The following is a 25,048-nucleotide window of genomic DNA, read 5'->3' on the forward strand; positions in this document are numbered from 1 at the left end:
AACAGAAATCCTAGAAATGCAGGAAGCAATAAGCCAACTTAAAAACTCAATTGAGAATACTACCAGCAGAGTAGAACACTTAGAAGACAGAACATCAGACAATGAAGATAAAGTATTTCAACTTGAAAAGAACATAGACAGCTCAGCAAGACTGTTAAGAAACCATGAGCAGAACATCCAAGAAATATGGGATAACATCAAGAGACCAAATTTAAGAGTCATTGGGATACAGGAAGGGACAGAGTTTCAAACCAAAGGATTGAGCAATCTATTCAATGAAATAATACGAGAAAACTTCCCTGACTTGAAGAATGAGACAGAACCCCAAATCCTAGAAGCCTACAGGACGCCGAATGTGCAAAATCATAAGAGACCCACACCTAGACACATTATAATGAAGATGCCCAACATACAGAATAAGGAGAGAATTTTAAAAGCTACAAGAGAAAGGAAGCAGATCACATTTAGGGGTAAGCCAATCAGGATAACAGCTGATCTTTCAACACAGACTCTGAAAGCTAGAAGATCCTGGAATAACATATTTCAAACACTGAAAGAAAATGGGTTCCAACCAAGAATTGTGTATCCAGCGAAATTAAGCTTCAGGATGGAAGATGAAATTAAAACCTTCCACGATAAACAAAAGTTAAAAGAATTTGCAGCTAGAAAACCATCTCTTCAAAACATCCTTGGCAAAACATTACAGGAAGAGGAAATGGAAAATAACAATGAAAACCAAGAGTGGGAGGTAGGACACTAAAGGGGGGAAAATAATCAAAGAGGAAAACAAACCATGTTTAGTAACATAAATAAACAAATATGGCTGGAAGAACAACCCATATCTCAATAATAACCCTAAATGTTAATGGCTTAAACTCACCAATCAAGAGACACAGGCTAGTAGAATGGGTCACAACACAAGACCCAACAATATGCTGCCTACAGGAGACGCATTTGATAGGAAAAGACATACATAGGCTGAAGGTGAAAGGTTGGGAAAAATCATATCACTCATATGGACTTCGGAAACAAGCAGGAGTATCCATACTCATATCAAATAAAATAGATTTCAAGCCAAAGTTAATCAAAAGGGATAAAGAGGGATACTACATACTGCTCAAGGGAACCATACACCAACAAGACATAACAATCATAAATATATATGCCCCAAACAATGGTGCAGCTATGTTCATCAAACAAACTCTTCTCAAGTTCAAGAGTCTAATAGACCACCATACAATAATCATGGGAGACTTCAACACACCTCTATCACCACTGGACAGATCTTCCAAACAAAAGTTGAATAAGGAAACTATAGAACTCAATAACACAATTAATAACCTAGACTTAATTGACATATATAGAGTATACCACCCAACATCAAGCAGTTACACTTTTTTCTCAGCAGCACATGGATCCTTCTCAAAAATAGATCATATATTATGTCACAGGGAAACTCTTAGACAATATAAAGGAGTAGAGATAATACCATGCATCCTATCTGATCATAATGGAATGGAACTGAAAATCAACGATAAAAGAAGGAAGGGAAAAGAATACATCACTTGGAGAATGAACAATAGGTTACTGAATGATCAATGGGTTATAGAAGACATCAAGGAAGAAATTAAAAAATTCTTAGAGATTAATGAAAACACAGACACAACATATCGGAATCTATGGGATACATTGAAAGCAGTTCTAAGAGGAAAATTCATTGCTTGGAGTTCATTCCTTAAAAAAAGAAAAAACCAAGAAATAAATGATCTCATACTTCATCTCAAAATCCTAGAAAAAGAAGAGCAAAACAACAGCAAAAGAAGTAGAAGGCAAGAAATAATTAAAATCAGAGCTGAAATTAATGAAATCGAAACAAAAGAAACAATTGAAAAAATTGACAAAACTAAAAGTTGGTTCTTTGAAAAAATAAACAAAATCGACAGACCCTTAGCCATGCTAGCGAAGAGAAGAAGAGAGAGAACTCAAATTACTAACATACGGGATGAAAGAGGCAATATCACAACAGACACTTCAGAAATACAGAAGATAATCAAAAATTATTTTGAATCCTTATACTCCAATAAATTAGAAGATAGTGAAGGCATAGATAAATTTCTTAAGTCATATGATCTGCCCAGATTGAGTCAGGAGGATATAGACAACCTAAACAGACCAATATCAATTGAGGAAATAGAAGAAACCATCAAAAGACTACCAACTAAGAAAAGCCCAGGACCAGATGGGTATACAGCAGAGTTTTACAAAACCTTTAAAGAGGAACTAATACCAATACTTTTCAAGCTACTTCGGGAAATAGAAAAAGAGGGAGAACTTCCAAATTCATTCTACGAGGCCAACATCACCCTGATACCTAAACCAGACAAAGACACTTCAAAGAAAGAAAACTACAGACCAATATCTCTAATGAACCTAGATGCAAAAATCCTCAATAAAATTCTGGCGAATCGGATACAAAAACTTATCAAAAAAATTGTGCACCATGATCAAGTAGGATTCATCCCTGGGATGCAAGGCTGGTTCAATATACGGAAATCAATAAATGTTATTCACCACATCAATAGACTTAAAAATAAGAATCATATGATCATCTCGATAGATGCGGAAAAAGCATTTGACAAAGTACAGCATCCCTTTATGTTCAAAACTCTAGAAAAACTAGGGATAACAGGAACATACCTCAATATTGTAAAAGCAATCTATGCTAAGCCTCAGGCTAGCATCATTCTGAATGGAGAAAAATTGAAGGCATTCCCTCTAAAATCTGGAACAAGACAGGGATGCCCTCTCTCACCACTTCTGTTCAACATAGTTCTCGAAACACTGGCCAGAGCAATTAGACAGACGAAAGAAATTAAAGGCATCAAAATAGGAAAAGAAGAACTTAAATTATCACTATTTGCAGATGACATGATTCTATACCTAGCAGACCCAAAAGGGTCTACAAAGAAACTATTAGAGCTAATAAATGAATTCAGCAAAGTGGCAGGATATAAAATCAACACGCATAAATCAAAGGCATTCCTGTATATCAGCGACAAATCCTCTGAAATGGAAATGAGGACAACCACTCCATTCACAATATCTTCAAAAAAATAAAATACTTGGGAATCAACCTAACAAAAGAGGTGAAAGACTTATACAATGAAAACTACAGAACCCTAAAGAGAGAAATAGAAGAAGATCTTAGAAGATGGAAAAATATACCCTGTTCATGGATAGGCAGAACTAACATCATCAAAATGGTGATATTACCAAAAGTTCTCTACAGGTTTAATGCAATGCCAATCAAAATCCCAACGGCATTTCTTGTAGAAATAGAGAAAGCAATCACGAAATTCATATGGAAAAACAAAAGACCCAGAATAGCAAAAACAATGCTAAGCAGGAAGGGTGAATCAGGCGGTATAGCGATACCAGACTTCAAACTATACTACAGAGCAATAGTAACAAAAACAGCATGGTACTGGTACCAAAACAGGCGGGTGGACCAATGGTACAGAATAGAGGACACAGAAACCAATCCACAAAACTACAACTATCTTATATTTGATAAAGGGGCTAAAAGCATGCAATGGAGGAAGGATAGCATCTTCAACAAATGGTGCTGGGAAAACTGGAAATCCATATGCAACAAAATGAAACTGAATCCCTTTCTCTCGCCATGCACAAAAGTTAATTCAAAATGGATCAAGGAGCTTGATATCAAATCAGAGACACGCCGTCTGATAGAAGAAAAAGTTGGCTACGATCTACATACTGTGGGGTCGGGCTCCAAATTCCTCAATAGGACACCCATAGCACAAAAGTTAATAACTAGAATCAACAAATGGGACTTACTCAAACTAAAAAGTTTTTTCTCAGCAAAAGATACAATAAGAGAGGTAAATAGAGAGCCTACATCCTGGGAACAAATCTTTACTCCTCACACTTCAGATAGAGCCCTAATATCCAGAGTATACAAAGAACTCAAAAAATTAGACAATAAGAGAACAAACAACCCAATCAACAAATGGGCCAAGGACCTGAACAGACACTTCTCAGAGGAGGACATACAATCAATCAACAAGTACATGAAAAAATGCTCACCATCTCTAGCAGTCAGAGAAATGCAAATCAAAACCACCCTAAGATACCATCTCACTCCAGTAAGATTGGCAGCCATTATGAAGTCAAACAACAACAAGTGCTGGCGAGGATGTGGGGAAAAGGGTACACTTGTACATTGCTGGTGGGACTGCAAATTGGTGCAGCCAATTTGGAAAGCAGTATGGAGATTTCTTGGAAAGCTGGGAATGGAGCCACCATTTGACCCAGCTATTCCCCTTCTCGGTCTATTCCCTAAAGACCTAAAAAGAGCATGCTACAGGGACACTGCTACATCTATGTTCATAGCAGCACAATTCACAATAGCTAGACTGTGGAACCAACCTAGATGCCCTTCAATGGATGAATGGATAAAAAAAATGTGGCATTTATACACAATGGAGTATTACTCTGCATTAAAAAATGACAAAATCATAGAATTTACAGGGAAATGGATGGCATTAGAGCAGATTATGCTAAGTGAAGCTAGCCAATCCCTAAAAAACAAATGCCAAATGTCTTCTTTGATATAAGGAGAGTAACTAAGAACAGAGTAGGGTCGAAGAGCAGGAGAAGAAGATTAACATTAAACAGGGATGAGAGGTGGGAGGGAAAGGGAGAGAGAAGGGAAAATGCATGGAAATGGAAGGAGACCCTCAGAGTTATACAAAAGTACATACAAGAGGAAGTGAGGGGAAGGGGAAAAATAATATAAGGGGGACAAACGAATGTCAGTAGAGGGAGCAGAGAGAGAAGAGGGGAGGGGAGGGGAGGGGAGGGGAGGGGGATAGTAGAGGATAGGAAAGGCAGCAGAATACAACAGACACTAGTATGGCAATATGTAAATCAATGGATGTGTAACTGATGTGATTCTGCAATCTGTATATGGGGTAAAAATGGGAGCTCATAACCCACTTGAATCAAATTGTGAAATATGATATATCAAGAACTATGTAATGTTTTGAACAGCCAACAATAAAAAATTAAAAAAAAAATAAATAAAAAAAAAAAGAAATAATTAAAATCAGAGCTGAAATTAATGATATCGAAACAAAAGAAACAATTGAAAAAATTGACAAAACTAAAAGTTGGTTCTTTGAAAAAATAAATAAAATCGACAGACCCTTAGCCATGCTAATGAAGAGAAGAAGAGAGAGAACTCAAATTACTAGCATACGGGATGAAAAAGGCAATATCACAACAGACACTTCAGAAATACAGAAGATAATCAGAAATTATTTTGAATCCTTATACTCCAATAAACTAGAAGATAGTGAAGGCATTGATAAATTTCTTAAGTCATATGATCTGCCCAGATTGAGTCAGGAGGATATAGACAACCTAAACAGACCAATATCAATTGAGGAAATAGAAGAAACCATCAAAAGACTACCAACTAAGAAAAGCCCAGGACCGGATGGGTATACAGCAGAGTTTTACAAAACCTTTAAAGAGGAACTAATACCAATACTTTTCAAGCTACTTCAGGAAATAGAAAAAGAGGGAGAACTTCCAAATTCATTCTATGAGGCCAACATCACCCTGATTCCTAAACCAGACAAAGACACTTCAAAGAAAGAAAACTACAGACCAATATCTCTAATGAACCTAGATGCAAAAATCCTCAATAAAATTCTGGCGAATCGGATACAAAAACGTATCAAAAAAATTGTGCACCATGATCAAGTAGGATTCATCCCTGGGATGCAAGGCTGGTTCAATATACGGAAATCAATAAATGTTATTCACCACATCAATAGACTTAAAGATAAGAACCATATGATCATCTCGATAGATGCAGAAAAAGCATTCGACAAAGTACAGCATGCCTTTATATTCAAAACTCTAGAAAAACTAGAGATAACAGGAACTTACCTCAATATTGTAAAAGCAATCTATGCTAAGCCTCAGGCTAGCATCATTCTGAATGGAGAAAAATTGAAGGCATTCCCTCTAAAATCTGGAACAAGACAGGGATGCCCTCTCTCACCACTTCTGTTCAACATAGTTCTCAAAACACTGGCCAGAGCAATTAGACAGACGAAAGAAATTAAAGGCATAAAAATAGGAAAAGAAGAACTTAAATTATCACTATTTGCAGGTGACATGATTCCATACCTAGCAGACCCAAAAGGGTCTACAAAGAAACTATTAGAGCTAATAAATGAATTCAGCAAATTGGCAGGATATAAAATCAACACGCATAAATCAAAGGCATTCCTGTATATCAGCGACAAATCCTCTGAAATAGAAATGAGGACAACCACTCCATTCACAATATCCTCAAAAAAAATAAAATACTTGGGAATCAACCTAACAAAAGAGGTGAAAGACTTATACAATGAAAACTACAGAACCCTAAAGAGAGAAATAGAAGAAGATCTTAGAAGATGGAAAAATATACCCTGTTCATGGATAGGCAGAACTAACATCATCAAAATGGTGATATTACCAAAAGTTCTCTATAGGTTTAATGCAATGCCAATAAAAATCCCAAAGACATTTCTTGTAGAAATAGATAAAGCAATCATGAAATTCATATGGAAAAATAAAAGACCCAGAATAGCAAAAACAACTTTAAGCAGGAAGTGTGAATCAGGCGGTATAGCAATACCAGACCTCAAACAGAGCAATAGTAACAAAAACAGCATGGTACTGGTACCAAAACAGGTGGGTGGACCAATGGTACAGAATAGAGGACACAGAAACCAATCCACAAAACTACAACTATCTTATATTTGATAAAGGGGCTAAAAGCATGCAATGGCGGAAGGATAGCATCTTCAACAAATGGTGCTGGGAAAACTGGAAATCCATATGCAACAAAATGAAACTGAATCCCTTTCTCTTGCCATGCACAAAAGTTAACTCAAAATGGATCAAGGAGCTTGATATCAAATCAGAGACACGCCGTCTGATAGAAGAAAAAGTTGGCTACGATCTACATACTATGGGGTCGGGCTCCAAATTCCTCAATAGGACATCCATAGCACAAGAGTTAATAACTAGAATCAACAAATGGGACTTACTCAAACTAAAAAGTTTTTTCTCAGCAAAAGAAACAATAAGAGAGGTAAATAGGGAGCCTACATCATGGGAACAAATCTTTACTCCTCACACTTCAGATAGAGCCCTAATATCCAGAGTATACAAAGAACATAAAAAATTAAACAATAAGAAAACAAATAACCCAATCAACAAATGGGCCAAGGACCTGAACAGACACTTCTCAGAGGAGGACATACAATCAATCAACAAGTACATGAAAAAATGCTCACCATCTCTAGCAGTCAGAGAAATGCAAATCAAAACCACCCTAAGATACCATCTCACTCCAGTAAGATTGGCAGCCATTATGAAGTCAAACAACAACAAGTGCTGGCGAGGATGTGGGGAAAAGGGTACACTTGTACAATGCTGGTGGGACTGCAAATTGGTGCAGCCAATTTGGAAAGCAGTATGGAGATTTCTTGGAAAGCTGGGAATGGAGCCACCATTTGACCCAGCTATTCCCCTTCTCGGTCTATTCCCTAAAGACCTAAAAAGAGCATGCTACAGGGACACTGCTACATCGATGTTCATAGCAGCACAATTCACAATAGCAAGACTGTGGAACCAACCTAGATGCCCTTCAATAGACGAATGGATAAAAAAATGTGGCATTTATACACAATGGAGTATTACTATGCATTAAAAAATGACAAAATCATAGAATTTGCAGGGAAATGGATGGCATTAGAGCAGATTATGCTAAGTGAAGCTAGTCAATCCCTATAAAACAAATGCCAAATGTCTTCTTTGATATAAGGAGAGTAACCAAGAACAGAGTAGGGACGAAGAGCAGGAGAAGAAGATTAACATTAAACAGAAATGAGAGGTGGGAGGCAAAGGGAGAGAGAAGGGAAATTGCATGGAAATGGAAGGAGACCCTTAGGGTTATACAAAAGTACATACAAGAGGAAGTGTGGGGAAAGGGAAAAATAATACAAGGGGGAGAAATGAATGACAGTAGAGGGGGTAGAGAGAGCAGAGGGGAGGGGAGGGGAGGGGAGGGGGGATAGTAGAGGATAGGAAAGGCAGCAGAATACAACAGACACTAGTATGGCAATATGTAAATCAATGGATGTGTAACTGATGTGATTCTGCAATCTGTATATGGGGTAAAAATGGGAGTTCATAACCCACTTGAATCAAAGTGTGATATATGATATATCAAGAACTATGTAATGTTTTGAACAACCAACAATAAAAAATTTAAAAAAAAATCTCATGAATGAGTACTTAGCAGAATGGGAAGATGAGCCCATTTTACATTGGTGACATAGGTATTTTTTTTTTCAGTTATACCTTCCCAGAGTTTCTTCCTGATGGAGATAATGAACCCAAAAGGCATTTCTTTGCTTGCCTTTCTTCTTCACATTTAGGTAATCTCCGAAATACACAGCAGTTTCCTGGGCTGTCCACAGTTCAGACTTCTTGGAATATTTTAACAAAAGAGCATCTGGAAAAGAGATAAGAAGAGAGTAGAGCTAAGTTTTAAAAGAATGTTACAAATCATGAATAAAGTTGAAGAAACACGAGTCCTAAAGCAACCCATCTGAAATCTTCGATTTTTTTAAACTTTTTTTTTCTCCCAAATTTTTGCCTCTTTTCAAATTATGGATACTGTTAAAAAGTTAGTGAAGTACTATAAAAAGGTAACACTTCACATTTTGCAGTGAAGAGTGGTGTAGGCATTCAGCTTGAGCAGACTGTAGGCATCTTGGTAATTGTCAAGATTGCCCCTGAGCAACCCTGGGAGGCTTCCCAGCCCACTAGAAATAAGTGAAACTATTCTCACAGTGGTATGTGGAGCTTTATGACAGGACCTTGGTGTTCTCAATGCCAGGAATTTTTGATATCAGCTTGAGAGAAACCAGGTGGGATGAAGTCTCCTTTCCTGAACACTTCATAAGCACAACTCTTCTGCCCTAAATTGTGAGGATCCACTGGTTTACTGTTGCCCATAACCATGCTTTTGTAAATAAGCTCCCAGTAATTTGCATTCTGTTAAACCCTGGATCTGTCTGCCTCTTTCTTTGGTGGTACTTTCTTTCATGGGACTTTGGGTCCAATTCTCATAGGCTGGGACCAGGCTATTCGAGAATGAATAGCCTTTGATTTGCAAAATCTCTTGCTTGGGAAGGCAAATGATTAAGATCAGATCAGAGTTTCTGTATGAAAGAGATGGAAAATAGAGGGGCTTTTAAAGCAGCTAGATCCCAGAGAGCATGTTGGGATAAGAGGTATGTTTGCAACTTCATCCAATCTGGGAATCCTACATAGAAGAGCTGACTTCCTTTGTCAGAACAAACAGAAATAACTAAATAATTTTACCTGAAAGGCTCCTAGCAACTCTAGAGATTCTAGATTACAGATAAAACGGCATTCTTATTTTCTCTTGTTTTAAGTCAGGAAGGTCTAGGAATTACTTAAGAAATTGTAGCCACCCTACAAAGATGCAAACTCCACTTAAAAAAAAAAAGATTAGAGCAAAAAGCCAGGGTTGTTTCCATCTTAAAGAAAGGAAGAAGAATGCTGGGTTCAATGCTGTGTGCCTTATTCCCAGCTACCTGGACAGCTACAGAAGGATGGTGAATTTAAGGCCAGCTAGTACAATTTAGTAAGACCCTATCTAAAAAAAATAAAAATAAAAAAAACAAAATCAGGAAGAACAGTGCTAGGAAAGAAAGTGTCTCTTCTAGGGAAAAGACCAATATGAACTCTAAGAAAGAAATGCAACATCTTGGTATCCAAGTTAAAATTCAGTGAACAAAGACCTCCTGTGTGTCTAGGTTGTGACAATGAAAGAATGAATGGAAAACTTGGGAGAGAAGATATTTAAGATAAACCCACAGGTATGGAAGGGGATGACTCTGGGCTAGTGGAGATGGTGTCCAGGGTTTGATGACTCAATGAGAAACCGGGATGGAAACAAAGGGTGAGATGCTTGTCCATACTCGTGGAGGGTGGTCACTTGAGGGAAGAAAGGAGGGAGCTTATGACTTATGTTTCTGCAACATTGGGCCTTCTCTCCTCTATGGTGGTTTTTGTCCATAAATTGACACACAATAATAATAATAAAAAGTACAGACAGCAGAAATTGTAAATGTTTGTATGAAAAACCCCACAAGGCAGGAACAAATCTCTCGATACACAAAGTGCAAGTCCTAAATAAAAGATGATTAAATCAACTCAACCAAACTTAGGACTTATATTATGCAAATAATTTAAGTGAAGAGACAGACTATAACTAGAGAAGATATATTTACAATACAAACAACTGACAAAAGATTAGTTATATAGTTTCTATTTTTGAAAAAATAGAAGAAACATAAAAAGGCATTTCACATGGGGCTTATAAACAAATAGGAAGATGTTCCTGGCATTACTGACTATGCAAGTATGAATTAAAACCATAGTCTTAATTTCATTGTATAGCCATAAGATTTGCAAAAATTGGGCCTGATAATACCAGGGGTTAGAGAAGATCTGTGGAACTCACATGTTGTGCAAGACACAACTCCTGTAGAAAACAGTTACACTTCGCTGACATAAATTTTTGCATACCTTGTGATCTAGCTCTGGACTCCTATTCATGACAAAGTTTTGTGCTTTGGTGTATGCAGGAATATGCAAGAATATTCATAGTGACATTTGTAATAGCTTGTAACTAGAAAAAGTGAAACATCTGTCTATGGAGAATGGATACATAAATTAGGTATATTTACTCCAAGTGATATTCTGTAATGAAAGTGAATGACCTACAGTTATACCTTGCAATAAGAATGAATCTCAAATGTTAATGAAAAAAAAAAAACCCCAATTTCCATGACATTACATGGTATGTGAAGCTTTATGACAGGACTTTGATGAGCTCAAAAATAAGCAAAACCAAAGAGCATATTGTCTGGGTATGTATATAAAACTGTACTGTTAAAAAAAGATAACAGTGATAAACCAAAATTTATCTCAGTGATTTCCACAGGAGGATCAATAAATGGGGACAGACAGAAACACAGGCAGGTTAAAGTTAAATGAATAAAGTTCTAGCCCTTGGGTAGGAGGGCCTGGGTGTATGCTATATACAGTTTTGCTTTATAACTGTCAGTTCTGTACATCTGAAATAGGTTGTATTGGATACATGCATTAAGTTTATTGTAAAAAGTAAAGACAAAATGAAACGAGGGAAAAATAACAATAAGGCAATTACCTAATTAGAAGAAATGTGATTCTGAAATTGCAGCATCTCACAGTAGTAGGGAAAACCCTATCACTAGCAAAATTTTGCTTTTTTAGCAACAACCTGATGTGTATTTTAGTCTGACTTCAAGGTGCCTTCATGGGTGGGCAAAATATTAGAATGCTTTCAAGCAGAAGCCCTCAACATTGGCTTTATATGAAATCATTAGGGAGTTCCCAGGACATCCTGATGGTTGGATTCATTCCCCAGACCCACTGGATGGGGCTGTCTGGGATGAGGCATAGGAAGTTTTAAAAAGCTTCCAGGAGATTCTACTGCATTGCCCTGATTAAGAACTACTACTTCATATCTAGTATTTAGTAATCAACATAGCTTATTTCTTCTGAGATGCACTTTACAATAGTTTTTTTCCTCATTCAAATGATTCTTCTGTATATTGGAAAGGCATTATATACTATGTTTCTCTGGGCTGAAAGAAGAACCTTCATGCTATCTTTCACCCAGTCTCTCTTTTAGGCTGTGATAGACATACTGACTGCTGGTGGCTCCAGCCCAGCGTCCCTGCTGTAGGAAATGACTTTAATAAGAAGTTTTTGCTAATTGCAACCATAGGGGTCCTATAGTTTGAACATCTGTGTCCTCTTAGAATTCTAATGTTGAAATCCTAACCCACAAGATGATGGTATTAGGAGGTAGAGCTTTTGGGATGTGATTAAGCCATGAGGTTGTGACCTTATAAATGAGGCTCCTTGACCCTTCCACCTTATGAGGACACTGGGAATTCCCAAGGATCCAGAACTATGAGAAATAAAATTCTGTTGTTTATAATCTCCTTTGTTTACAGTTTTTATTATGGAGGCCCAAAGAGACTAAGAGAAAGGGGCACATAATCAATTCTTTGGCTGGCAAGAAAATGCTTAGGTGGACAAGTGTGAAAATCTCTGTCCACAAGAAAGATGATATTTAACTAAGACTCTTATCCTTGATTTTTTTTTTTTAAGTATCAGGGATTGAACCCAGGGGTGCTTAAGCACTGAACCATCTCTCTCCAGCCCTTCTAATTTTGAGACAGGCTTTTACTAAGTTGCTTAGGGCCTCGCTAAGTTGCTGAGGCTGGCTTTGAACTCAAGATCCTCCTGCCTCAGTCTCCTTCTTCTTGAATTTGAATAAGGAAAAAAGAAATCATCTGGTTGGTAAAGAGAAGTAAAAGAGGAGACAGATGCTGAATGAATGATTGACTATCCAGAGCAGTTTTAAATCCTGAGTGATAGCTGTGTTAAGGCCTCTGAAATTCCTGTCTCCCTTTCTGCCTCACATGTCCTTATAGCAAACCTCAAGCATGTGAAGTAAGCTTGAGCAAATCTCTATTCTTGGTCACCATTAAGGTCTGTCACACAAAGGGTGAGGGGGGCCCCTGCAGTTTACATTTCTCTGTGGAACTCACAAAGTACAACAAAGAATAAAACATTTGTCATGAGATTTTTAAAAATATTTTTTAGTTGTAGATGAACACAATACCTTTGTTTATTTTTATGTGGTGCTGAGGATGGAAACCAGTGCCTCACATGTGTTAGGCAAGTGCTCTACCACTGAGCCACAACTCAGCCCTGTCATGAGCTTTAAGTGGTCTATACAACAAGATTTTCAGAGGGCCCCAGAAGTAGGTGATTCCAACATCTGTATAGACTGAAAATATCGCACTTACTGTGAGCTCGTTGGAGTTGACTGGGCTTAAAAACGCCTGTATTTTCCAGTCTCTGAAACAGCCAATCATGCCTCACTCCTGCCAAGAGTTTGTCCAAGTCATCGGGCTGCAGGGTACGAGCCTCAAGGACTTCTTTCCTCATTTTTCCTAGCGATGAGACAGAAGAAGAACTTCCACTGGAATTCAGAGAAGACCATAAGCTTTCCCCCTCAGAAGAACCACTGGAAAATGTAGGTGACTTCAACCACCATGAAAGGGATGAGCTGGAGCTCTGGCTGCAGTTTAGCATGTGTCCGGGTTCATTTCCTTCTTCTGTGGTGGCACCATCCTCGCTGAGCACAGGAAAGGGAATGTTACTGTTAACAGAGGAACTGGGGGTCTCAGTCTTCTGACCAGGTGGCTGTCCCATGGTGCACAGTCTAGGAGAGTCATGTCCACCTGAGGAGCAGACATCTGTGCTGTCAAAGAGGTGGCCCTCCTCATCTTCTGTAGGGGCATCAGGGTCAATGCCCTGCTTCCTGACTGAGCCACCACCCGCCTTCTCTGAGTCAGGATGTTGATCAGGCTGATAAGTGAAAGAGCTACATGCTAACATGGAACTGTGGCCCTGAGAACTGCCCACGACTACACGAGAGTCTAAAGGCATATCTTTTGTGCTTTCCTCTGTTTCTCCTTCTGGGTCCACCCAGAAGAAGCTCTCTTTAAATACAGGGCCCACATATTTTTCATTGAGTTCTTTTCCCTTTTCTTCCCCATGTCTGTCTTCAACGTCACAGTTGGTTTCTGGAAAATCATCAATTATTTCAAAGTCTTCTTCTTCTTGGACTGAAGGACATGAGGCCATGTGCTTGAACCTACCAGAATCAGAAGACCAAGAAGCAGAACTACATGAGGATTGGAAGTGAGCAGAAGTATTGCCAGGTCCTACAAGTTGGACTTCCTGGACAACTTCTGGAACTTCTTCTGATAGCCCTGCTTCAGAGACCAAGCACGTGTTGGTTGTGTTGTGAGGACAGAAGGTTGTTAAGGGCATGCGTTTGTGTGGTTGACCCTGAGAAGGCTTTAAACTGTCATCTGGGGATATTTGGAGAGAAACATTGTGAAGCTCTGAAGACAATGACTGCACAGCTCTGTGATCCCTGCCATTCTCCAGCTCCTCAGACGGGGCAGTGGAACACTGGGTGTCCACAAGATGTTTTTCTTTGCTAGATTCTTTTCTAGCTGATCTGTCATCGATAGGATAATTCACTTCCTCCCAGCTTGAAGAAGAACTAAGCCCTGATAACTTGCTCCAAGTACTGGAGCTCTGGCTGTTGCTCAGAGACTTGTTGCAGACATCTCCCCCCACATTGCTGTGGTCAGGCGGTTCAGTCTCAGTCTCCACATCTTGATCCAGGGAGACTTGGAATGCCTCAGAATGGGTCCAGTTTCTCCTTCCTATCCTTCTGAGTATCTCTGGACCCTTGCCTTTTTGTGAGCGTGGTTTGTCTTGAGTAGCAGTCATAGTATCTGTGGTTTTTGTTTCTGTTTTTAAAGTAGTGATACAGACTCCTGTTTTTATGTCTTTTTGTTTATTTTTGTTGTTTCCACAAATGTTTTCAAAAACCTCACACACGGAGGTGTGGTGCTGTGAATAGGTTTCAAGGATTTTATGGAAATCCACTTGTCCATGCAAGATAGGTTTATTCAATCCGTACTTGAAACTCTCTGGGACATAAGATCTGTCATCTAAATTTGAGAAGCTTTGGACCTGTAAATGATCCTTCACCTGGCTGATAACAGACATGATCTCTCGAGACAGAGATTCTCTGTCCTGACTTCTGGAGGAAGTACTGAAAGTGTACAGCTTCTTCATGGCTTCATTACAGAGCTGACTCGCGGCACAGACTGCGTGCGTCTCTCCGTGGATTCTCCGGTGCACTGTGGTGAGACCGAAGGCGGCTTTGATGAAGCTATGAAGTTCCTGTTTTCCGGTGACTACCTGATCATCTCTCTTGGTGAGAAGGCCGATCTCAAAGGCCTCTTTGGCTTCACACAGATACAAGTTTTTCATTCCTGGAGGACAGTCATTAGAACTAGTATATGATAATAAGCATGTGCCACGGATATTCTGTGGAAAATACAAACACAGAATCAGATACTGAGTTGCAAACTGGAAGCACATCAGGATAAACTTTTCCCTCCTAGAAGATAATCATTTGAAATATTATGGGACAATAAACAGATGCCGCACATCTTCTGAGGCAAATGCACACTTTGAGTTAAGGACCGATGTCTTTTTGGTGAATGAGAAGAAGGGACGGGGAGGTAAGGTATTAGCTGGTATGAAGGGATAAGAAATTAGCTTTAAAGGCCTCCTACTGTAGCCCTGATACTTTTTGATTAAAGATGGCAGAAGTATGGCCATTGCTGTTTTAACAAACAATCTATACATGGAATATGGACATAATAAGTTTCTCTATGCAGTAAGGTTGTTTTAACACATCACTCACTTAACAATAGCCCAAACAATAGAGGTTTTCAAATCCGTTTGTGCATTAGAATCATCTTTGCAATAAGAGTCATCCCTCCGTATTGGTGGATTGGTTTCAGGACCCCATATGGAGACCAAAATCTGTGCCTGCTCAAGTCTCTTATATGAAATGACATAGAATTTGCATAGTCTATGTCCATCCTCCCACGTACTTTAAATCATCTCTATGTCACTTACAATACCTAATACAAGGTAAATGCTATGTAAATACTTGCTGTACTGCATTATTTAAGGAATAATGGCAAGGACACAAAAGTTTGCATGTGTTTAGTATGGATTCAACTTTTTGCTCCCATAAATAGTTTTGATCCAAGGTTGGTTGAATCTGCAGATTTGGGACCCACAGACATGGAGGACCAATTGTACTTCAAAGTGAAGGATTGCTGGATATCAGTCCCATAGATTTGTATTTAATGGACCTAAGGTAGAGCCCAAGAGTATGCATTTTGAAGAGCCTCCTTGGGTGAGTCTAATGTGCTGTCAGGCTTGGAAACCACTATTCGAGAACAGAAAACATTCTGTGCTTGGGCTGGATAATTTAGCTCCCATCAGGATGTGGCCACTCTAACTGAGCGCTTTTTCCCATGGCGAGTCTCATCACAGCTGCCAATCATGAGGCACACTGCCTACTTTAAGCCTACACCTTTCCCTCCCACTGGTTGCAGAGGGGAGCACCCCAGGGAAAGGAACTAGGGCGGGGGCTGCACTCTATTTACCACAGCTGTGAGCACGAACAGGGGTGTGTAGGCACTGAAGGCAGCTGCCAGTTTGCAGGCTTCCGCAGCTGACAACAAATGGTGGTCAAACTCCTTGAGCAAGCCCTGCAAGAACACAGGAGGCAAAGTGGAGGGTGATGATTTATCCAGTAGCAAAAACAGGTGGCGGAGTTCCTTTACTTTTCTTTTAGGATCCTGAGGGCCCCTTGCTTCTCATCACAAACCTTTTAGAACAGGCCAAGAAAGAGTAAGTGGATTTAAAGACCCCAGGGTACTGATCGTCCTTTCCCCCAGGTCGACACACTCTCCATATTCCACCTCTCCACTCCAGAGAGGGCCTAGGATGTGAAAATACTTATAGTGTCTGCCTGTGTAAGTGAATCAAATGTCCTTAAAATGGGGGCAGTTCTTCATTTGCATGAACTCTTTATATTTTGCAGTCAGGTTAATTGAGGCATTTTGCATTGTTCTTGGCAAAGAGACCTTCACAGCAATGAGGATTCATTCACTCATTTTAGAAAGATGTATTGAATAATTGCACAGGCCAGGTACTGTTCTAGACTCAGGGAGGCACAGAACAAGGAGCCTGCTGTGAGTTTACTTTCTACTGGGAGGAGGGATTTGTCAACACGAAAAGCAAATCAAATGCCTAGTGTCTGAGATAATAAGAGTTCTGGAGGAAAACCAAGTAGAGAAGGGGTTACAGAGGTCTGGATTGGGAAGGAAGTTTGCAGTTTTAAATAGTTATTTTGGGTATTTAGTAGAAATGGCAATTGTAAAAAAAAATCTTCATTTCAATGCTGCCTGGAGAGAAGTTCAATGTCAACACCAATGCTCCAGATGACAGAGACCCAGGCTCTGTTCTCATTCTCTTACTGGTTGTGCAAACTGCAGATGTTACTTAGTTTTTCTGAACCTCAGTCTATTTCTCTTTAAAATGGGAATGATACATTGTGCTCTGTCTATCTCATTGGGTTTATGTGGCTATACACATTTTTTTTTAGTTGCAAGGTGATATGTAAATATTAGTCATCATTATTATTAATGATAACAGCCTGGATTAAATGACTGATGGGTGAACTGATTTGAATGGATAGTGATGGGTTTTAAATATGTACCCCTTTATCATCAAGATGACCCAAATTTAGAAACTGAATTTTGTGATAATTTGAAATGAAATGAATTGGACTCAAAATCACGTTGAGGATATTCATTCTACTCATTCACTAAAAAAAATGTTTAGTACCTTGTGTTTCCTGATTCTATGCTAGGTGCTAGGATAATAAAGCTGAACAAGACACCACTGGATCTGTCTCCAGGACTTCTCCTGTTAATCCAAGAGGAGATTCTCTGCTCCTTGACCCTCAGTCTCCTCAGAAAGTGCTTAACACCAGGAATAACATTGGCAGTGCCTAGATGGTGCCAGTCTGAGCCATGTTTTTGGCATATGATAATTACCAAGTTAATCTGTGGATTGTTTTTAAACTTTTCATAATCTTTTCTGCTCATGGAAACAAAGATGTCTGCCAGTATTCCAAGTGATGTGGAAATGCCCTGTAAAGAAATCACAAACAAATCAGACTTAGAATTCAGGGCGGCTCTCATCTCATGGCTTACAGACCACAATGATCCCTCCATATGAACCTTTGTCTATTATTTTAATAATAATCATTATTATTACTATGCCCTTGAAGACACTTGTGAACTGAATGTCACTGGGCTTGAAAGACCATCACCTCTTGAGACACAGGGACTGACTGTAAACACAATTATTTTTAGTTGGGTTTCACATGATTCATACTTGCTTATACTGCTGGCCCGAATAATTGGCCCAAGAAAGGGATCTCACATCAGATCCTAGCCACGTTGTAAAAGCATAGGCAGCAACACTGCTGACCCAGCTCAGGGAAATGGAATAAATAACCGGAGGCTTCAGATAAGGAGGAGAATATTCCCCCAAATTATTGAAAATGAAAAGGTCAAATCGGAGAGCAAAGAATGTATCTTAACTTCTTAAAGATGCTACATAAACAATTCATTGAAGTCTGTGCCCACTTAACTCAAAGAATGATTTTACACATAAGCAGCTTGGGCATGGGTGTTGAGAGCCACAGCCGAAGGGGCCCCAGCAAACTTCCAGCTGAACTTTGCTATGGAATCAAGTAAAGGCTAAATGCACAATAACAGATGAATGGACCAGGAGAGAGAAATAAACTGATGGTTATAAATTATTACAGAGACACTAAATATATGCCAAGAGCTCACTGTGAGCAAGGACAGAGCAAGATACAGATGCAAGTTACTAAATTTTCTGGTCTTGTGCTCATATAGACTAAATACAAACAACACAGATAGAATCGCTAAATGGAAAATAAGGACATAATCATCCAAAGACAAATTATGAGAAAGAAGAAAAAGAACATGAGACAAAGGACCTTCTTATCTGGCTGAGGAAGTGTCACATATCCTACGATGGAGGCCCATATTAGCTCTGCTGCTTCATACCACATGCCTGAAAAAGAAAAAGAAGGAACAGGGAGAAGCAGCTCATACCTGTGCTCTGGTGTTAGAAGATACCTTTAAAAACTAATACAGAAAGAAGATTCGTCAGGTTCTGTTGGGAAAACTCAGGGCTAGATTAGGTTGACACAACAATTTGTCTTTTCAGTTGATTTAATATAGAAAACTTTCCCATTTTCTTATATATATATTTTGAATATAAAATGTTAATATTCATACATGTTACATATAGTTTTTTCCTTGACTTACAATAATACTAATTATTATCTTCTCTTAATTTTTTTTTCAAATTTTTAACTTTAAAATTGCATGTTAAAATATAATTAGGGTCCATAAACTTTACTTGAAAAAATTCATGACTGCCCCAAAGACTAAACAAATAAGGTGTTACAGAGGGTTTGAGATGATGTGTAATTATATATACCAAGTCCGCTGAACTGAGTCAGAGGCTAGGAATAATACTGAGAAGTTGGTCACTAACAGGTATAATATACAACTGTAAATTTCTCTAACAAAATCAATAAAAATATTTTATTTTATTAATATTCTTAACACTTCCAGGTTTTATTATTATTATTATTGTTATTATTTAGCTGAGGGTCTTGCTATGCTGTCTGGGCTGGTCTAGAATTCTTGGGCTCAGATGATCTTCCTGCTTTGGTCACTCAAGGAGCTGTGACAGCAGGCTTGTGCCACCACCACCAGCTCAGCTCCTGAGATTTGAAATGTCATAATCTTTTCAATGAGTAAACTCAGGGAAGTGGGGATCAACATTTTAGCCATATATAATAAGAAAATTCCACAGCAAAATCTTGTAGCCAGACTTTGTAAATCAGCCTTGAGAGGAATGCCATACCTAGTTTTTGCAGAATTTGTCCTCTGATCTGTATACAGACTGACTGTACCAGGATCTTATCACTTTCATTTCTGTATATCCAGGTACCTAAAATATAAGAAGGAAAAAAATTTCCTGGGTTTATTAAGAAAACGGCCTGCTGAAATAAACCTATTTTCTTTTCTTTTTTTGGTACTAGGAATTGAACCCCTGGGCACTTTGCCATTGAGCTTCATCCCCAGTCCTTTTTATTTTTTTATTTTAGGGATTCCCTAAGTTGCTGAGGCTGGTATTGAATTTATGATCCTCCTGCCTCAGCCTCCCAAATTGCTGGGATTACAGGCATGTTCTCTGGGGCCTGGCTAAATAAACATATTTCCCCAGAAGCCTTCATGGGCACTATGACACAGATTTGAGAGACAGTGTTGTCTCTAGAATAAGTCCAAACCACAAGGCTCCACAGGAACTAGTGACACAGCTAAGGTTTGGACAAGTCAGGCTGTGGTGTATGGATGAGTAGCCCTTTAAAAAAATTCAACCTCTCTGGTGTGGGGCAAAAGGAGATGAGGATGGATGGGATCTGAAATCTGAGTGCAGTGGTACATGCTTGTAATCCCAGCAACTCTGAAGGCTGAGGCAAAGGATCCCAAGTTTAAAGACAGTCTCAGTAACTTCTCGAGGCCTTAAAAAACAGTAAGATCCTGTCTCAAAATAAAAAATAAAAAAGGCTGGGAATGTGCCTCAGTAGTTAAGCTCCTGTGGGGTCAAACATTAAGGTCAGTAAGTTGTTATTAAACTAGAACTCTCATAGGGTCTGATGGTAAGAGTCCTGGGGAAACATGACAGTACGTACCTGTTGCTCCATTGTTGCTTATTAGACTGCTCAGGATATACTCTGCTTTTAAAAGTTTCCCTGAAAGGAAGAAACCAAATGCTACACAGTTAGTTCTGAACATGTACTTAAATACTACAAATGCTCTAAAGTTGATGCATTGTAACAGAGAACATCGCCTTTCTGGAAAATATTCTATTTTAAAACTTAAAAACAATAACTGTTTCATATATAAAACTGAAAAAAAAGCTGAAGTTTTCAAAAATTGGTAAGATGGGTGATTACAGAGTATCTGAAATGGTAATTAGATTCATATATATATATATATATATATATATATGCATGTGAATGTATGTATTATGTATGTATGATTATATGTATATAAACAAATATAATTGGCATTTCATTCCACTTTGTATATACACACACATATAGAGAGACTATTGTTATATATATGGAATTTCTCATATATATGCATACATATATATATATATATATATATATATATATATATATATATATATATTCCTTTAGAGCGGGGCTTAAGTAGTAGAGGCAAACCTTTGTAAAAGTGTGTGCTCCTCTCTATGAACACTGTATCTGATAGAATTGCTCATGAACAGGACTATTTACAGATTTATCACAAAGGGATTTTTGTGCAAGAGTGGGGAAGTTTGGGGTTTTTAAAAGCTTTTGACTTATTTTGGTTGCCACCACTAGGGAGGGGCCTTGTCTATAAACAGCTGTTTTCCATAAGTAGGAAACTCAGTCAATTACCCTTTACCCTCCTTTCTTCCAGGTAGCTCTAAACCCCAGGTGACCTGGCCCCTCCCTCTCATTCCCTCTACTTCAGTACTACTCCTTACTGTCCCCGGAGCCAGCCAGGCTTGTCCTCCCCATCATAGTCTTCATACTTACAATTATTTCAGCCTGGAATGCCATGATCCCAAATATCTCTTCAGGTCTTTGAACAAATCTCACTGTCTCCCAATTGTGTGGGCTGTTCCTGCCCACACAATTTCAAATTGCACACACAGACATACACCCTGACTGGAGTAGATTGTGTTTCCAAAGAAGGTCCCAACAGTAGCCTCTATCCACAGCTTTTTTGCAGCATGGCCTTCATTAAGGAATGCAATCTAGATTTTACTTCCCCTGTCCTTGAACATGAACTGGCACTATGACCTGTTTTATGACCAATGTATATGGCAGAAGTGACACAGTGTACCTTGTTTGATCTGTGCCTTAGAAGGTCCATCTTCTAGATTTAATTTCCTCCTTACAAAAATGCATCCTCTGTGTGTGTATGTGTATGTTTACAACAGAGCACAATGTCTCAGAGTAATAAATGTTTTTAGTTGTGTCTGAAAATGTCTATTTTATCCTCAGTTCTGAATGATGTTTTTGCTGGGTATAAAATTCTAGGTGGAAAGTCATTTCCTCTTCATTTTATGTAGATTCTATTGCTTTCTGGACTGTTATTACCAACAAAATCTTTATTATTAATAATAATCTAAAATCTGTCTTTTCTCTTTTTCCTTTAAGATTTTCTTATTGTTTGATTTTCTGTAGTTTTTCCACAGTGTCCAGGTATAGATTTTTTTTTAAATGTGGGTCTTTTTTTTCCTCAAGGCTAGATATATTTCTTTAACGTAAAGAATTATGGTTTTCTCCAGTTCTAAATCTATTTGTTCTTCCTAGAAGTCTTAAAAGTGTATCCTCATTCTATTTGAACTTTTAAAATTTCTTTTATATACTCACTCATCTGCTTAACTCTGCTTTACTCTCAGGCATTTGTTTATTTTTCATGTTATTGGTGATTGAACCCATGGGTACTCTACTACTGAGCTGCATCCCTAGACTTTTTAAAACAAGATTAAATTTTGAGACAGGGTCTTGCTAAGTTGCTGAGGCTGACCTTGAACTTTTTATCCTGCTCCCTCAGTTTTCTGAGCAGCTGGGGCTACAGGCATGCACCACTGTGCCTGGCCTCAATATTTTCTTCAAATACAATTTCCAGTCCCATGATCTTCTCTCCTGCTCTTAAATATGTTGCAGCAATACTTTTCAGGTAGGTCAGTAGGGAACTGCACACCTATGAGATAGGCCCCAGGAAACTTGTGCTGATCTTTGGGTTGTTGCCAGACATATGTACCAGGTGGGCAGGCAGGCACGTTGTTAGACTCTTTAGCTGGTCCCTTGCTACTCAAGTGAAGTCCGAACAGCAGCAGCCAGGTCATAGAGCTGGCTAGGAATGCAGTCTATATGCCTCCTCCACACCTAGGAATCAGAATCTGACTTTTAGTCAGATTGCCAGGGGATTCACAGACCCATGGAAATTGGGAAGCACCACTCCAGAGAGCTCCTCAAGGTGCCTTTTTGTTAATGGCCTGAGATGAGATTAAATGAAAAACTGACAGTGAGCATTGAGAAATGTTTACAGTCATTTATCAAGATAATTTTATAATGTTTGAAGCCACTAATAAATACTTCAAAGCAGCATTTTAATATCTTTTTAATTCATTTTTCTAATGAGTTATTTTATTGTATTCACCCTAATGAAGCAATTATTTTTTTAGTACTGGTAATGCTGGAAGCTTTTCCTACCCAGTGAGATAACTGTTGGGTTTTCTGGCTGTCTCTATCCATAGTTTTGCAAATAAATTCTAGTATCCTGTATCTCCAAAATAATAATAACAACAACAACAACAACAATAACAACAACAACAATATCATCAACAACTTGTATGCTTTCTCATTATGGGGATAATTCCTCATCCATGACTATTATTTTCTGAGAAACACATTGATTTGTAATTTCAATTATAAATTCAATTTGCAATTTCAATTGTATTTTTAATTTCTGAAAGTTCTGTTCAGTTCTTTTTCACATGAATAAATTCATTTATTTTTCTTTTGTGTTTTAGTCTTTTAAATATACTATTTTTTAAAGCTCCATGAGTCTGTCAAGTTGTTCTGCAGGTACTTTCCTTAATGTTGCAGCCCACTTTCATTGTGTGTAGGATAAGATGCTGCTCTAGTGTTTTGTTTCTTTCTTTGCTTATTAAAATATTAAATATAATAATATAATTATAAAATATTTAATATAAGATCATCTTTGGTCAAAAAAATATATATTTTGGTACTGGGATTGATCTCAGGTACACTTGACCACTGAACCACTTCCTTAGCCCTATTTTGAATTTTATTTAGAGGTGGGGTCTCATTGAGTTGCTTAGCACCTTGCTTTTGCTGAGGCTGGCTTTGAACTTGTCTTCCTCCTGTCTCAGCCTCCCAAAATGCTGGGATTACAGACATGCACCACAGTGCCCCACTCTGCCAAGAATATCTTCCAATGGGATTCCTACACCCAAGAGTGAGGATGTTTCTCCAGAGCATAGTTTATACTTGATTTTCCCCTGAGCCCCAGAAATTTCAGGCTTAAATCTTTTTTTAGAATTAATTATTTGGTGGGGGATTTCTTGCCTTGTGATAAAGGTAAATTCATACTCCACACTGACATTTGGCATAGACTTGAAATTTTTCTTTATTTTAGGAGGCTTTTTTGTTTTGTTTCCTATCTGGGTCCCCTTTCATGACCTATGCAATCATTTAAGAACTCCAGCTTTATGCAAGTATTTCACGCCTCACGTGGGCCCAAGGCACCCTGCCTCATGCCTCTGCACAGGGATTAAAATGACAGTCTCTTCCCTTAGGACTATATCCAATTGCAAACCCCTATGGCTACAAGTATCACCTGCAGTAGTCTACTGCTTTGATTTTGAACACCTTTGGTCAGGTACTTAAAAAATATGTTCACCTACTGGGTAGGATAGCACATGCCTGTAATCCCAGTGACTCGGGAGAGAGACCAAGTGAGGAGGACAGCAGGTTCGAGGGCAGCCTCAGCAACTTCAAAAGGCCCTAAGCAACTTAGTGAAATCCTGTCTTAAAAAATAGAAAGGACCAGGGATGTGAATCAGTGGTTAATTCCTGGTACAAAATATATATATTTCATATATATATATATATATATATATATATATATATATATTCAATATACATATATCATTTATGTATTTGTAGTGGGAGAAGACTTGGCACCTGCTCATGTTCATGGAATTGAAAGTCTGAGCCTTTGTTTCTCACTGTGATTTAAAAGGGTTGTCTCCTAATTTCAGGTGAGAGTGAGCTGGGCAGGCCCAGGGAGTCTTCTCTTGGCTCTGACCTCCCATTATGTTGCTGTCTTGGTTACTTGCGCGGAGAGGATATCAGGAAGGGCTGGATCAAAGGGGCTCATAGGAAGACTGCTGTCCTCTCCTATCACCTTTATTGATCTTCTTACTCCTTGTAATGCAATATCCCTCTCATTTATCTACTCCAAGATTCCCAAAGGCTGGGATTGAGCATCTTTCTCCCTCTTTGCTTTACCTTCTTCCTTTACCCCTACACATCCTTACCCTTTCTACACTCAAGCCCTAATCCAGCTCCCCATCCCTACATACATGCAGTGGAGACTTCAGTGATATTTTGGGGCAGAAGTTTAGAAGGAAGACTTAA

At 38.5% G+C, this 25,048-nt stretch overlaps 1 protein-coding gene across 8 annotated transcripts in view; it reads right to left on the reverse strand.

Moving 5' to 3' along the window:
• Positions 1-25,048, reverse strand: part of Alpk1 (alpha kinase 1) — a 151,192-nt gene that overhangs the window by 15,543 nt on the left and 110,601 nt on the right. For all 8 annotated transcript variants that reach the window (XM_046459130.2, XM_046459128.2, XM_046459129.2 and 5 more), the window contains 7 exons: positions 20,510-20,569; positions 19,678-19,764; positions 18,737-18,813; positions 17,760-17,855; positions 16,302-16,406; positions 13,053-15,162; positions 8,452-8,605 (listed from right to left, as the gene is read on the reverse strand). In XM_046459130.2, the coding sequence (XP_046315086.1) occupies positions 8,452-8,605; positions 13,053-15,162; positions 16,302-16,406; positions 17,760-17,855; positions 18,737-18,813; positions 19,678-19,764; positions 20,510-20,569 (2,689 nt within the window). The remainder of the gene's footprint in view (positions 1-8,451; positions 8,606-13,052; positions 15,163-16,301; positions 16,407-17,759; positions 17,856-18,736; positions 18,814-19,677; positions 19,765-20,509; positions 20,570-25,048) is intronic.

Source organism: Marmota monax, unplaced genomic scaffold, assembly GCF_021218885.2.
Source record: "Marmota monax isolate L192 unplaced genomic scaffold, Marmota_monax_Labrador192_F-V1.1 WCK01_AAM20220418_F8-fsc00002, whole genome shotgun sequence".
Classification (NCBI taxonomy): Eukaryota; Metazoa; Chordata; class Mammalia; order Rodentia; family Sciuridae; genus Marmota; species Marmota monax.